This window comes from Chroicocephalus ridibundus, chromosome 1, assembly GCF_963924245.1.
Source record: "Chroicocephalus ridibundus chromosome 1, bChrRid1.1, whole genome shotgun sequence".
Classification (NCBI taxonomy): Eukaryota; Metazoa; Chordata; class Aves; order Charadriiformes; family Laridae; genus Chroicocephalus; species Chroicocephalus ridibundus.
Window position 1 is genome coordinate 141,832,987 of NC_086284.1, and position 13,285 is coordinate 141,846,271.

The 13,285-nt window shown below is 44.4% G+C and overlaps 1 protein-coding gene across 2 annotated transcripts in view; it reads left to right on the top strand.

The window, feature by feature from the left end:
• LOC134525485 (alpha-2-macroglobulin-like) overlaps positions 1-13,285 on the top strand; it is a 42,147-nt gene that overhangs the window by 8,320 nt on the left and 20,542 nt on the right. Inside the window, exons 6-17 of one of the 2 annotated variants that reach the window (XM_063356389.1) lie at positions 2,487-2,655; positions 4,545-4,629; positions 5,361-5,484; positions 6,090-6,204; positions 6,340-6,449; positions 7,320-7,481; positions 7,759-7,986; positions 9,679-9,742; positions 11,343-11,485; positions 11,841-11,990; positions 12,212-12,382; positions 12,827-12,926. In XM_063356389.1, coding sequence (XP_063212459.1) covers positions 2,487-2,655; positions 4,545-4,629; positions 5,361-5,484; positions 6,090-6,204; positions 6,340-6,449; positions 7,320-7,481; positions 7,759-7,986; positions 9,679-9,742; positions 11,343-11,485; positions 11,841-11,990; positions 12,212-12,382; positions 12,827-12,926 — 1,621 coding nt within the window. The remainder of the gene's footprint in view (positions 1-2,486; positions 2,656-4,544; positions 4,630-5,360; positions 5,485-6,089; positions 6,205-6,339; positions 6,450-7,319; positions 7,482-7,758; positions 7,987-9,678; positions 9,743-11,342; positions 11,486-11,840; positions 11,991-12,211; positions 12,383-12,826; positions 12,927-13,285) is intronic. The other variant, XM_063356399.1, reaches the window with a different exon arrangement.

Sequence of the window (13,285 nt, forward strand, 5' to 3'; positions counted from 1 at the left end):
TGTTGTTTTTTTTTTAAACAGTTGAATTTCAGTGATAGACAGAAGTTAATAGGAAGGATGTTTCTGTCAATGATCCAAATACCCACTTTTTCAGCTGAGAAACCAGAACTTACAATTAGTATCTGGGACATCTTCTAGTAGGAAACTGATGGGAAGGACCTGGTGATGGACCCTGATAGCAGCACAAACAATGCTGATATTAGTGTGCACAGATCTTAAGTTGGTTTGCATTATTATGGATGCTATGTAGTCAGTCCTGGCATTGCTTCTTGCTGCTTGGGGTTGCAGTCTTCATTCTCTAGAGCTGGGAGTGTTGTCACAACAGGGGAGGCAGAAGGTGGGCCAGAAATGGGCTACACTCCTCTTTTCTACCCTCCTGTCAGAGTGCTGTCACTCTCTCTTCCCCTCAGGTAATTTCCAGAACAGAGCTGCAGGGCTGGTGGGCCACTGACAATCTGTGAATATTTGGAGAAAGAAGAGTAAGAGAGTGTGTGGTGTGGGATAGCAGGTGGAGGAGAACATCTCAGAACTACCTTCTGTTGAGGCTCTCCCAGGGGATTGTAGAACATGTCCCTTCCCCTTCAATGAGATGATATTTGACTGAGGAATTTCAGGAATTTCATTAAAGGAAAAAGAAGAATTAAATCCTACCCACTGCCTCCAGAAATCCCATATGCCTTTGCCTAACAAGCTGAATAATTTCATAACCTTTTTTGTGTCAGTACCATGAAAGGCTTCAATTTGAAATCGCTGGGCAGGCCATCTTCCATCTTCAGATCCAGCCTGTGAGGCATGGTATTGGTCCATGTTGTTTAAGCCAGTTTATGTAGGCCTTGTCCCCCATCCCCACCATCACCTCTGCCTTCCTCAGTGCTCATTCTCGGTCCAGCACTGCCCTTTGTTTGGCTTTCACAGGTGTCTACAAGGCAGTCTGGTAGACTGGGAAACTCATCTGGCAGCAAATTCACCATTTTTCTCTAGGGTATTTTTTTTGGCCAGATCTGATCCTTCAGTGTAGTTTACCACATGCTTGCATGAAATTTGGACTGTCCCAAAGGAAAGGGTGACAGGAGTGAAGAAAGGCTGCAGCTTAAAGTCAGCAGTGCTAAGGAAATAAATGTTCATCAGTCCACACCCTTAACATCCCTAATTCATTATAGTCAGCCAAAAGGCAGAAGTTAGTATGAGCCTACTATTTCTCAGTTCTTATTCTGACCTATCGCTTCTGTCATTTAAAAAAACAAAAAACTTTCTGAGGAAAACCAAACAATCTGACTTTCAGGTCTTACCTACAAATACATCACAGAAATGATGAGTTCACAAGCCCAGCTGCAAACATTTCCTTGAATTCCTCCTCCAAGGAAGCCCAGTGGTGTCTCTCACAATAAGTGGTGAGCTTTTCAGCAGGACTGAAGTACAATGATGAAGAGGATTTGGTCATAGCCATGGCATGTGTTTTACTGACTGTGCCTTCCTCTCGGGGTGCTTCCTGGGAAGAAGGCCTGCTCTTCTGCCTCTGACTGGTTACCGCCAACTGGGGCATGTCATTCACATCCCCTTTTCCCTAAGCCCTGAGATAAAATCTCAGTGAAGTAAATGCATACAGTCACATACCTTGAGTCACATACCTATCTAGAGTAAATAGACTTTTGGTGACAGCCAAGGTACAATGCAAAGCGCAGGAAGAAAATCAAAGACTGTAAACATTAACCATCCTGCTGAGGAGCCTGGGGAGGGTGCATCAAACTATGCAGCACCACTGCAATGATTCAGTGAGTTCTACAAGAAATGTGGGGCTAAGCTGAAGAATTTGGGGCACAGACTGTCGCTAGTCCGTTCATAATGAGCAATACTTAGCCGTAGTAGTGATGAGATTTCAGCTCCAGCATTAGGAGTGAGGAGAGACAAGATGGGAGAGGTCTCAGCTGGATGTACATATATGGGATATACTTTCCTCTGTTCCTGTCTCCACTCCCCTGCCCTACCACAAGCTTTGGACTCTTGCACATGTACATTTCTCAGTCCCATAGGTAGATTAGATGTGTCATTCCTCAGCAGATTATGCGCTGGTACTCAGACAGTCTCTATTCCAGGCATGGAAAAAAAAAATTTTAGCAGGCTGTATGGCAAGTGAAGGAGACTGAAATTTCCCTCCTTTCTTCCCCTGTTCCACTTACTCCTGCTTTTCATCTCTTTGTCTTGTTACCTTGCCAGTCTGTCTTTCCTAGCTTCCTGGCCCCATCCTTCATAAGCATGCAGGTAATGCTGAGGGAGGGACGGCAGAGGACCTCCAGGGTTAAAAAGCTTTCTTGCATGCTAGTTATGCAGAATTGACAGGTAAGCACCCACAGATCCTCACAGATTATTGAATAACTACAGCTAGGCATTTCCCAGATGGGATATATATATCTACTGGGCCCTCCACTGCTCTGTCCCTGGGAGCCTCCTGTTCTGTCTTGTGACGTTGAGCTATTCCTTACCTGCAGGACCCCCAGAGGAACCGTGTGTACCAATGGCAAGGGGTGGAACTAGAGACAGGCTTTACGCAGCTCTCCTTCCCCCTCACTTCAGAACCCATCCAAGGCTCCTACAAAATAGTCGTGCAGAAGAGCTACTCATCCCATGTGGAGCACTCGTTCAGCGTGGAGGAATACGGTAAGGAGAGGAGGTATGGGCTGCAAGTGGGGGCTGACGGCAATGCCTTTTACTGTGACCTCTTGATTTGGGATTTCCTGGGAATGGCATGGGGAAGGGAGGGACTGAATACATAGGCAACGGGGTTCAGAGGGGCTGACCCAGAAGGTGCTGCATATCAGAGGTGGTTGCTTACTTTACAGCATCTCTCAACGTGCCTGAGCTTGTATTTGCCCACAATGTTTTTGGGAGTACACGGTCTGACAGGCTTCCTGTGTATGGCTTGTGGCACCGATTTCAGCTGACTTCATTTGGGTTGCTTTTCGGTCCAGGAGCTTGTTCCCAGTAGCACTAGATACAGAGCAAAAGATGACAGTATTTTGGTGACCGTTTTGCGCCTCTCATCATCAGTTCCATTTCTCCACTTGTAGTCCTCTCTTTCCTCTTCTTCCTTGTTTCTGCAAAAGCTTAGAATATATGTTTGGTAGAAAATTTAGTTTGAAGAGGAACACTCCACAACTGTTACAAGCAGATGCAAACAGTCTGGTAGTAGAGACCGAGGAAGGAGAAATGTGCTGCCCCAGGGAGCACTCTAACCCCCAGTTCTGTAATAAAACTTCTCAGATGTTTGTAGACAGGTAGACTCTGGCTCAGCTGTGGGTGTTTGAGGAGGCTGCTTGGCCTGCGCTCCGCGCTCCCAGGCTTCCCCCAGCTGTACGTGGAGCCCAAATGACCCAGCGCATTGCTCAGAACCTGCCGTTTCCGGAACAAGCAGGATGCAGACACAAAGAAGATTGTCACTGGAGTCCAGGGGAGCAGGTTTATTTGTTACAAAGTCAGGCATGGTGGTTAGTATGAACATGGTGAATAATGAGATCACAAACCAGGTTATAGGCTTCAGCCTGCCATGGTGACAGATGGGCTGTGCCTCCTCCCACAAGATCATTCTGAACGCCCCCCAAAATCATAGATGCATGTCCCTTTCTTAGCCTCACACTAAACTAATTTTTCTTTTATTTGTTCTTTAGTCATATTCCCATGGATCTCCCCTGTTGCTAATTCTCCTACAGCCTTTTGAGGCCTGGGGTTGAAAATTTGCCTCCCATCCTAGAGGCAAATGTATGTCTAAACTGTGTAACTTGGGGATGCTTTCCAGTTCCTGGGTCTGGGTGTGCACCCTCCCTGCTCTTATTTCCTCGCACTGTGAAAAAATCCTCAGGTGCACTGCCTGGAAGCAGGCCATTACATGCTTCAGTCCGGCCCTGGACTTGAGTAGTTGGGAGCTTAGGGTTGCAGGGTGCAATAGGAGAAGAGGGATGTAACGTAGGAGTAAAATATGTCTTTTACTTGCTGCTCTTTGTATCAGGCCTTGTGGCTGCCTTGTCCACTTGAAAATATAGACCCAAGAATCTGTGGCTAGATTCCCTAGAACTGTCTGGATATGCAATAAAGTTTCACGTGCTACATATTAGTGAGCTTAACATCAGCTTCGTATCTCCAGAGCAATAAGAAACAGGCAGAGAGAATCAATGATTCGAGCTGTTTCAATGTGGTAAATGACACAGGTGGTGAATGTGCTATTCCAAGTCCTAGCTGCAAATTATGTATTGTGAAAGACAGAACACAACACGCAGGGCCAGTGTGTCCTTCTGAATGGGCATATGGGATTGCATAAGCATGTGCTGCAAATGGGGGAAGGTAAGGGCTACAACCCTCCGTAAATTCCCATTTAACCCAAAACGGTGGTGAAGGCTGAGAAAATCTAGGGAGGGGGTGACAGAGCTGTACTGCAGACCACAGAGAGGTGATGGTTAGTATTAAGATGATTCTGGCTCTGTGTTTGGCTTGCTGTGTGGTACACCACTCTCCTTCACCTCTTCTCATATCAGACTTTTCTCTCTCCCATCTAGTGCTGCCCAAGTACGAGGTCCTGGTGAAGCTGCCCAAGATGATCACTATTAAGGACATGGAGCTTCCAGTGTCCGTCTGTGGTCTGTGAGTCACAGAGCTGGAGTAAATCTCTCTCGCTCATTCTTCACTCCTCCTTTCTGCTGAGGGCTGAAAGAAACTTGGGGAAGGCTTTTCATATTTTTCCCAGACATCTAGTGCAGGCTTGTTCCACCCTATCAAACCTGAGCCTGCTTCTTGGCCTGAAAAGTGAAAGTGAAGGGTCTTCTCTATGTTCCTTAGAAGATGATGCCAAACTAACCTGCAGCTCTCTCCTCCCGGTTTACTGTGTATTTTCTCTTTCTGTCTTTACATTTCTTCAGTTAGAGCTTTTCTGCCAATCTTGAACCATCATCAAATACTGACAGATGTCAGATCAGACATCACTTAAACAGGTGGTGCAAACCCAGTGTTCTCATTTTTAACTCATAAATTTCTCCTCCTGAACCCCTGGTTGCCTTTCAACTTCTTCACTGAACCCTAGGGAGTTTGTAAGACAAGGATACACCCGTCTGACATAATTTTCTACAGACGACCTTTTAGTGCATTCCTGCAGAGACCTCCCACCTAGAAGAGATTCTAATGGATGATGGAAGAATCTCACTATGGAAATGATGGAAACGTAATCACTAGAATCATTAAAATAGCAGATTACTCAGCCTTTAAGAAGAAATATTAGAAAGTCACCCACAGAGGTCTTTAAGGAGCTGTATCTGATTGTGACTCTCTGACTGATTGTCTCATCATCTAATATATTGTTTAACACTTTGTGGTTATAGCTACACCTATGGGAAACCTGTTCCTGGTTTGGTGAATGTCCAAGTGTGCCGGAAATTTTCCCATTCTTCTTCAAATTGCTACGGAAAAGAAGCAAAAGCTGTGTGTGAAGAATTCACAAGGCAGGTGAGTCCCAAGATTAAAATGTAGGGTCTTTCTTATGGGTAATGGGCAATGTTGCCTAAAGGAGGTCAAATCTGTGACTGTTGGGAGACAGTAGGACATCAGAGGTAGGCCTCTGTCTGGAGAAATGCAGATGTTCTCAGAAGAAGGCATTCTTAAGAGGTGGGTCATTAAACTGGAAACAGAACTGATGAAGAAAACCCCACAGCTGAAATCCTGACCCCCATTGAAACTAGTGATGAATCTCCTGTTAGCAGCTGTGAGGTGCCTGCTATTGACCCCCAAACTGAGAAAAGAATCTGTGAAAGAATTTTGTGACTGTGGGAGGGACTGGCAGGGAGCAAAGAGCAAAGATGAGGAGAAAACAAGGGACCAATGCGTGCCTTGGAGAACTGAGTGTCAAGTACTGCACAGAACACAGAAAATGTGTGGATGAAACACTACGAAACAGGCTGTAAACAAGTTCTGGTCTTGGAGACAGCCCTAGAACATAAGGCTGGGATTTTGTCACAGAATTTAAGCATGTTGGGTTTGGGGTATCTATTCCCGTCCCACAAGGCACCTGATTTGTTCACAGAATTCCAATTTTCTCTCAATTCCCTGCTTAGGCAGATGCTCGTGGGTGTGTTTCTGGTGTAGTAAGGACCAAGATATTTCAGCTCCAGCGCCGGGGATATGAGATGAGCATTGAGGTACAAGGCAAGATCACAGAAGATGGCACAGGTATGTATCATGTGGAGATGGCAAAGTGATGGCAGGCCATAACAGGACGACGTGGCAAAGATGAGGAAAGTGGAGTGACATGTCTAGAAATGCTTCCGTTCATTAATAACTCCTCTTTACTGTGCTCTCTCTCAGGAATAGAGATGATTGGAACAGGCTCCTGTGGAATCACATCCATCATGAGCAAAATCAGCTTTGACCTGCTGGACTCTCAGTACAGACCAGGGATCCCACTCTTTGGGAGGGTAGGGAATTTCTGAGACCCTGGACAATGAATGGCATAGCAAATTCACAAGTGCACAGCCCCATCAGATGCAATAGTGGTGTGCAGATGGCATGGACCACCTTTGCACAGGCAGACAAATTACTATCAGTGAGGGCACTTTAACAACATGTGGCCCTGAACCTCCTGGCAGTCAGCCCAGTGTAGAATCAAAGGCTCCTTGTTCTGACATATGAGAATAACATCAGGGAGCAGCAAGTGTGGGCTATTCCACAAGGGAACGTTATCCAGGTGCAAAGGGTGACCACAACATAGGTAGGTGTAGTGACCTCATCAACAAGGGCACAGCCCCACAGTACCCAACCAGACTGAGCAGAGCAGGGCTGGTGACAGTAACAGGTTCCACCAATAGTCCAGCAATCACCAGACAACATGAGGTGATGAGTCAGGGCTGAGCTCAACCAAGGAAGTCCAGTTAACCAGATGGGAACAGCCGGAGAAAGAGCTGGGTGTCGGTCTACCTCCAATGTAGCTTTAGTCGAGGACTGGGGCAAGGTACAAGCCTGAACATAGAGTTCCTGAACCAAGACGCAGATGATATGTTGTGGAGGTCCCAGATGAAGCTGTCCAGGGGAATTAAAACCTACTGAGGAACTTAGGGCTCTGACAGATAATTTCCCTGGGCTAATCAGATTGTTTTGCTGAGAATTTTCTCAGTTGCTGCCTCATACAACTCAGGATGCACCCCACACATTTCCACATTCATGTCATTTATTCTTCTCCATGATAAAAGTCCTGCCTGGCAAGGAGGAAAAGGAGGAAGAGGCTTTAAGACTCGGGATTTGTCTTCTGTTTCTAGTCTAAAACATGAAGTTTGTTTTTGCTCTGTTAGGTGAAGCTGGTAGATGGCACTGATGCTCCAATCGCCAATGAAACCATCATGATTTCTGTGGATGGAGACAAATACAAAGGGAATTACACTACAGATGAACAGGGACAATCCTGGTTTTCCATAGACACTACCACCTTCACGGAAGTTTCCCTGGAAATCCGAGTGAGTGGCAAAGACAGGGCAGAAGGACTAGGGTAAGCTTCTGTCTTTGTGATCAGCAGGGCAAATATCTACCCAAGGGTTATCAGTCTTTCCACGAATCAGAAGATAAAGCAAGTTTCTTGGCAGGTCACCCCTCTTCTCTGTGTCTCCTGTGCATGTTCACTACCTTCTTCTAAGAGTGGGAAATATAGAACATACTCAGAGTTTTTCTGTGGACTTTCATGTGACTTGTTACCTGGTTTTGGTCAGCTGTGAACTTTTGCTTCTTCTTTATCAGGCTGATCATAAACCTGAACTGAACTGTTATGACAGCGACTGGATCACACCTTCATATGAGCATGGCATGCGTAGAATAAGTCGGTTTTACTCCCCAAGTAATAGTTTCCTCAAAATTGAGCCAAAGCCTGAGACATTAAGTTGTGGCTCCCGCACGGAGATCCAGGTGCACTATATCTTCACACCAGAGGCCATAGGAGAGCAGAAGAAAATTGTCATTTATTATTTGGTAAGAATTATTTGTGGTGACTTTGATCTACAGCCACAGAGAGCACTGTGGCACGTATAGCTACTTTCCATGACGAGCAACCACAGCACTGCTGCATGGTCAGTCCGTAGTCAATAATGGTAAAGAGAGTTTGAAACTGAAAGTGTGGCCTGTGGCAGTGGGATTTAAACACATTTCTGTAAAGTTTCTCATGTTGTCTTCTATATGCAGACATGGGTAGGGTGTACACACTTTATTAAGAACAGAAGAAGACAAAATGTTGATGGAGGGAGCATTGTCTTGCATGCAGCCATCCAAGACTCTTATTTCATAATACTCCACTCCCAGTTTCCCACATTCCAAATTCTGGTTCATATATGGTCACAGTTCAGAAACCAGCATCCTACAACAAGAAGATGAATGATGAGGAGGAAAGCAGTCCCCTACTCAGTTTTGTCCTTTGGTAGTCAACTAACCACTGAAACTGAAGCAACACTTCTAGCTACAGCACCAGAAAAGCCCAATAAGCTTAGAGCTGAGATCATATATCAGGCAATGATAGAAAGTTTGGGATACCACAGTAACTGGAATAGACTATAACATGCTGGCACTGAAAACCATGAATTGGTTCATTTTGGGGGTCAGAGAAGAGAAAGTAATTCAACTGTGACTGAACAATGATGTCACAATTTCGCTTGGGAGAACAAGAAGAATCAGATGAATATTAAAATAGAACTTCTTTTCCCTTAAATTTGTTTTTCTGGCTTTCTCATTTGGTAACACTAGCAGAAGAAATGAGAGTAGCCTTGAAGAGCTAGAAGAAATCAGTGGAACACACTCCTGTTCTGACGGATTGTACAGAACATCGGGGGGACTTTGAGATTACAAGAAAGAGAATAGAAACTTGTGGTAGAGATGTCCATGTGCTTATTTTCAAGACTGCTAACAATAAATTGAAGCACAAGATTCCTGTTTATGCCGGTAGCTTGGGAAAGCTGGTCTTAAATATATACATATAGCAGGTAACCCAAACAGTGTGGGAACTCTTATTTTTGCAGGTGTGGATCCTGGATCCCACATCTTGAAATTAAAATATGGTGCTATGGAATAGATATCCTACATGAAAAGTACTTGTATAAAAGGCCTTTTTGGTTGTAAAAAAGGAAACTAGGAAACTTTTTATGCAAATGAGGAAATTACAGCTAGCATTCAGGCTGTTGCTTACTACCTGACTTCAGGTATCTTATTCAAGCTCTTCTCATTTACAGCCTGTGCTCCTCTATTCCAACTCTGTGTGAGTTATGAAACTAATCCTGATTAAATTTTTCTCCAGGCCGTTTCGCAATGCAACTGAGAGTGAACTGAGGAGAACTTTCAACCATCAGTCTGTTCCAATTGTTAGAAATGTGCATATGAGCCCCAAACATATGTGTGCTCGGAGGCAAAGGGCATTTGAACCTGATCTATATATACAATACGTATAAAAGGGAAGCCAGGTCTGACCAATGAGGAAACACTGGTCCTCCTAGGAGTGACTATTTCTGTCTTCAAAGACACAGTAAATTCCAGTCTGTCACTTGCTTAGTATCTTCTTGGTTTTGCTCGTAGTTGGTAGTGCTATTCGTACGCTCTACAGTTAACCCAGTGAACGTTCTTTCTCCTTCCCTTCAGCACTGGTAGCAACAATTACAGGAAGGTTTCTCTGTCACACAGGTGATGGCCAAGGGAGGCATTGTATTAGCAGACACCCATGATCTCACTGTGAATCCTGGAGAAGGTGAGCAGAACTATGCGTTTTTAGCACCTCTGATGATAATTTTGGGAGCAGGGGGGATGTACAAAAAATATTTCAATTCAGACATTCAATGTTTGAATTGAGATGCATTTTCAAAATTAAATCTTTTTAAATGAAGTGGCTTGGGTTAGTTTTGTTTTCTCTGAGTTCTGCCAGGTGCTATTTTTTTGACCAGAAAATTTTAGAAAATTCAACAAAAAATATGCATAATATTTTGATCCCTTTTTCCTCAAACCAACACTTTCTGCAGATCACTCTACCCTATTCAGATTATGGATGCTTACCAGTGTTGTGAGACTCACATGTACAGTGAGCAGGAAGAACCTGCCTCCTTTTCTTTCTGTCTCTCACTTTTCTTCACTTTTTGGGTATTGTTTCTCCCTTATAAGCATGCAAGCACACACATACCTATATTCTTACCAATACATTTAATTTTATTCATATAAATGTCCAAGGATGACACACTTCAGTAACTGAGGCTGGCTATGATACATCTTTAAAAGTCTTTCAACAGTGAGACCATGCAGACATTTTGGAGGTCTATGAGAAGGAGTTACAATGCAGTGGGTATAAACAGTATATGGAAGTAAAAGATCTTGCGTGCTGCATGTTCATAGAAAGTTCTGCATTCTCATTAGCAGAAGTGACTAAACTAACACCCTGGATCACAACTAGATATGTTCTGTCACCTTTCTCTAGATTGTGACATGATGCTCAGGCCCAGCTAGGAACAGTCTTTCAACACAGAAGGGCATTTTCCACTGTGGTTGGAGCAATAGCTTGGTGTTCCAGCTAAATGCTTGCTTAGCAGTAACTTTGCAAAGTTATTCTCTCAACCCCTCTGCAACCTTGACTGCTGCCACCCATTACGACAGTCCCTTATTTCCATATTTTTTCCCCTCATCTATTTTTTGTAGACTGCAAAAGATCCTGGAGCTTGAGGTAGAAAGGGGTTGGGAACATCAAGAAATTATGCCAGATGTTAACTGGGGAGAATCTAGAAGATATGTTGAGGCCCAGCAAACTCAACTCATTCTGCTATAACATGATCACTGTTTGAATGCAGGTGTCTTCAGCAACAGTCATAGACGTAGTCATACACATATCAGTATTCCTGCCTGTCGTGGTTTAGCCTCAGATGGCAACAAAGAACCACGTGCCGCTCGCACGTGCCTTCCTAATACAGGAAGGATCGTAAGAAAAGGCAAGACTCTTGGGTTGGGACAAAGGCAGTTTAACAGAACAGCAAAGGGAACAGGCAAACAACAACAATAACAACACGGATAGGGGAATATACAAACGCGATTACGGAACCGCCGCTCGAGACCGGCCGGACCCAGGACGCCCCAGCCCGCTTTTAAGCAGCAACTTCCTGCCCCCTCCCCCGGCAGCTCAGGGTGGGCGTGGCTCACATGGCATGGAATACCAGGGAAAATTAACCCTATCCCCACCGGAACCAGGACACTGCCCCTGCTAACAAAAAATGTTCAGCATGAGTGAACTTGACTTTTTTATCTGGGGAAGAAAAATGCATATACTGGAACATTTTGTATGTTGCTTAGCCTTTTTCTCTCTCTGTTAGTTTATGGGACATTTCAGTTGACATTCCCTGTTGAGACGGCAATTGCTCCCCTGGCACGGATCCTTGTGTATACCACTTCACCCAATGGGGAAGTCATCGCCAGTTCAGCAGATTTCGAGGTTGAAAATTGCCTCCCCAATAAAGTGAGTATAAATCAGGATTTATGCAACCCATGTTTGTCTCGTGGCAAGTAATTCAGTTATCCAGAATGGAGGCAGAATTCACATGGTCATGAAATGATCTGACCAGGTGTTGACTGAGGATTAGTGACTGAAATTCCAGAATAAGTTACAAAGCCATAACTATAAAAAGTGGAGCAAGACAGGATAAGAAAGGGAATCACCGGTCATTTTTAATTACATTGGTCAAAGTTGAATATACATTAGAAGAGCTGCAAGGCACTAGCAGAGCTCAGTTCAAAAGGCTAGATGCTGTGATATAATAGCATGTAACAGTGTCTGGAAACACAGCTGCTCTAACTTCCTTTTGTGGTTGCAGGTCAGACTGAGTTTTGTACCCAAGGAAGGTCTTCCTGCCTCCAACACAAGCCTGCAACTCCATGCCTCACCAAGGTCCCTGTGTGCCCTCTGTGCTGTGGACAAGAGTGTTCTCCTCATGAAGCCTGAAGATGAGCTCTCTCCCAGCTCTGTAAGTCTTGGTTATTTCTGGTAATGAGCAAGTACAAGAATGAACCGGTTCTTCAACTACAATTAACACCACTATGGACATGGGGTCATGTTTTTTTATAGCTGCATTCACTACACTTGGTTTTTAGAAGCTGGCTTTTATGAAAGGAGTGTTAAGTACTGTCTGTGTCCCTGTAAGTGCTGACCTGCCACACTTTTCCCCGGTTGTCCGCATTTCCCCAGGTGTATGATCTTCTCCCACTGAAGGAAATCCGGGGTTATAGATTCAAGGACTACTACCTGGAAGAAGACAATGTAAACCCTTGTGTGTCACTTGACAACATATTATTAAATGGATTCATCTACATACCTCTTTCTCCTGACGGCGAAGGTGATGCTTATGACATTCTCAAAGTAAGCTGCAGCAGGGAAAGAGTCCTGAGAAGTGACCCCTGGTAGCATAATATTAGAAACCCTTCCTCAGTCATGCATGTTCTCTCTCTATCCGGTGTAGACAGTTCTTTAATAAAGTACCAGTTACTTTGATAACTCACAAACACACCTATGCCCATCTATAGTCCTGCACAAGACTTTTTGGCTCCTCTCAATCTAAAGCTTTTCACATATATCATTTTCACCTGGGCAGATGTCCCCAAGGTAGACCCCAGCTTTCCATCTGATCATGACAAGATTTAGCCTTAGGATGAGTATAACATGATAAAGCCTCAACATCTGGGTTGAAGTAGTCTACCTGGCACTTGTATACAAGCTTTTGTTATTCTGATCGATACCAGACCTAAGTACATCTATTCTTGACATACTAAAAATGTTTTGCTCTTCTTTCTCTTTGTTTACTAGGAATTGGGCTTAAAAGTCTTCACTAGCAGCAAGATCCACAAGCCTGAAATCTGCCAGCATTACCCAGAACACATGATGGAAAGGAGTTACGGTAGTTCCAGTAAGAATACATGCTTCGTTTCACCTCCTGCACAACTAAACTACCTAAAATTTACCGCCCTGCTTCTTTCCTTCCCTCTACTTTGAATATTAATTACACCAGGCAGACCAGATTCTCTTGTCAAATAATACTGACCTAATGCAGGATCACTCCCTTCCAGCCACAGTCCTGAAACACAAAACAGATAACACCTCTGCTTGCTTATGCCCAGCTAGACATATGTGCCTGGCTAGAACTGTGTGTGCTCGGTGACTCCCGTGCCAGACCCTACAGCCGGGATCCTCTAGGCACTAAGACAGTCTGCCTACATTGGATGGACTGTGCCAGCGCAAAGTAGCGGCTTTTTTTCCATCAGATCT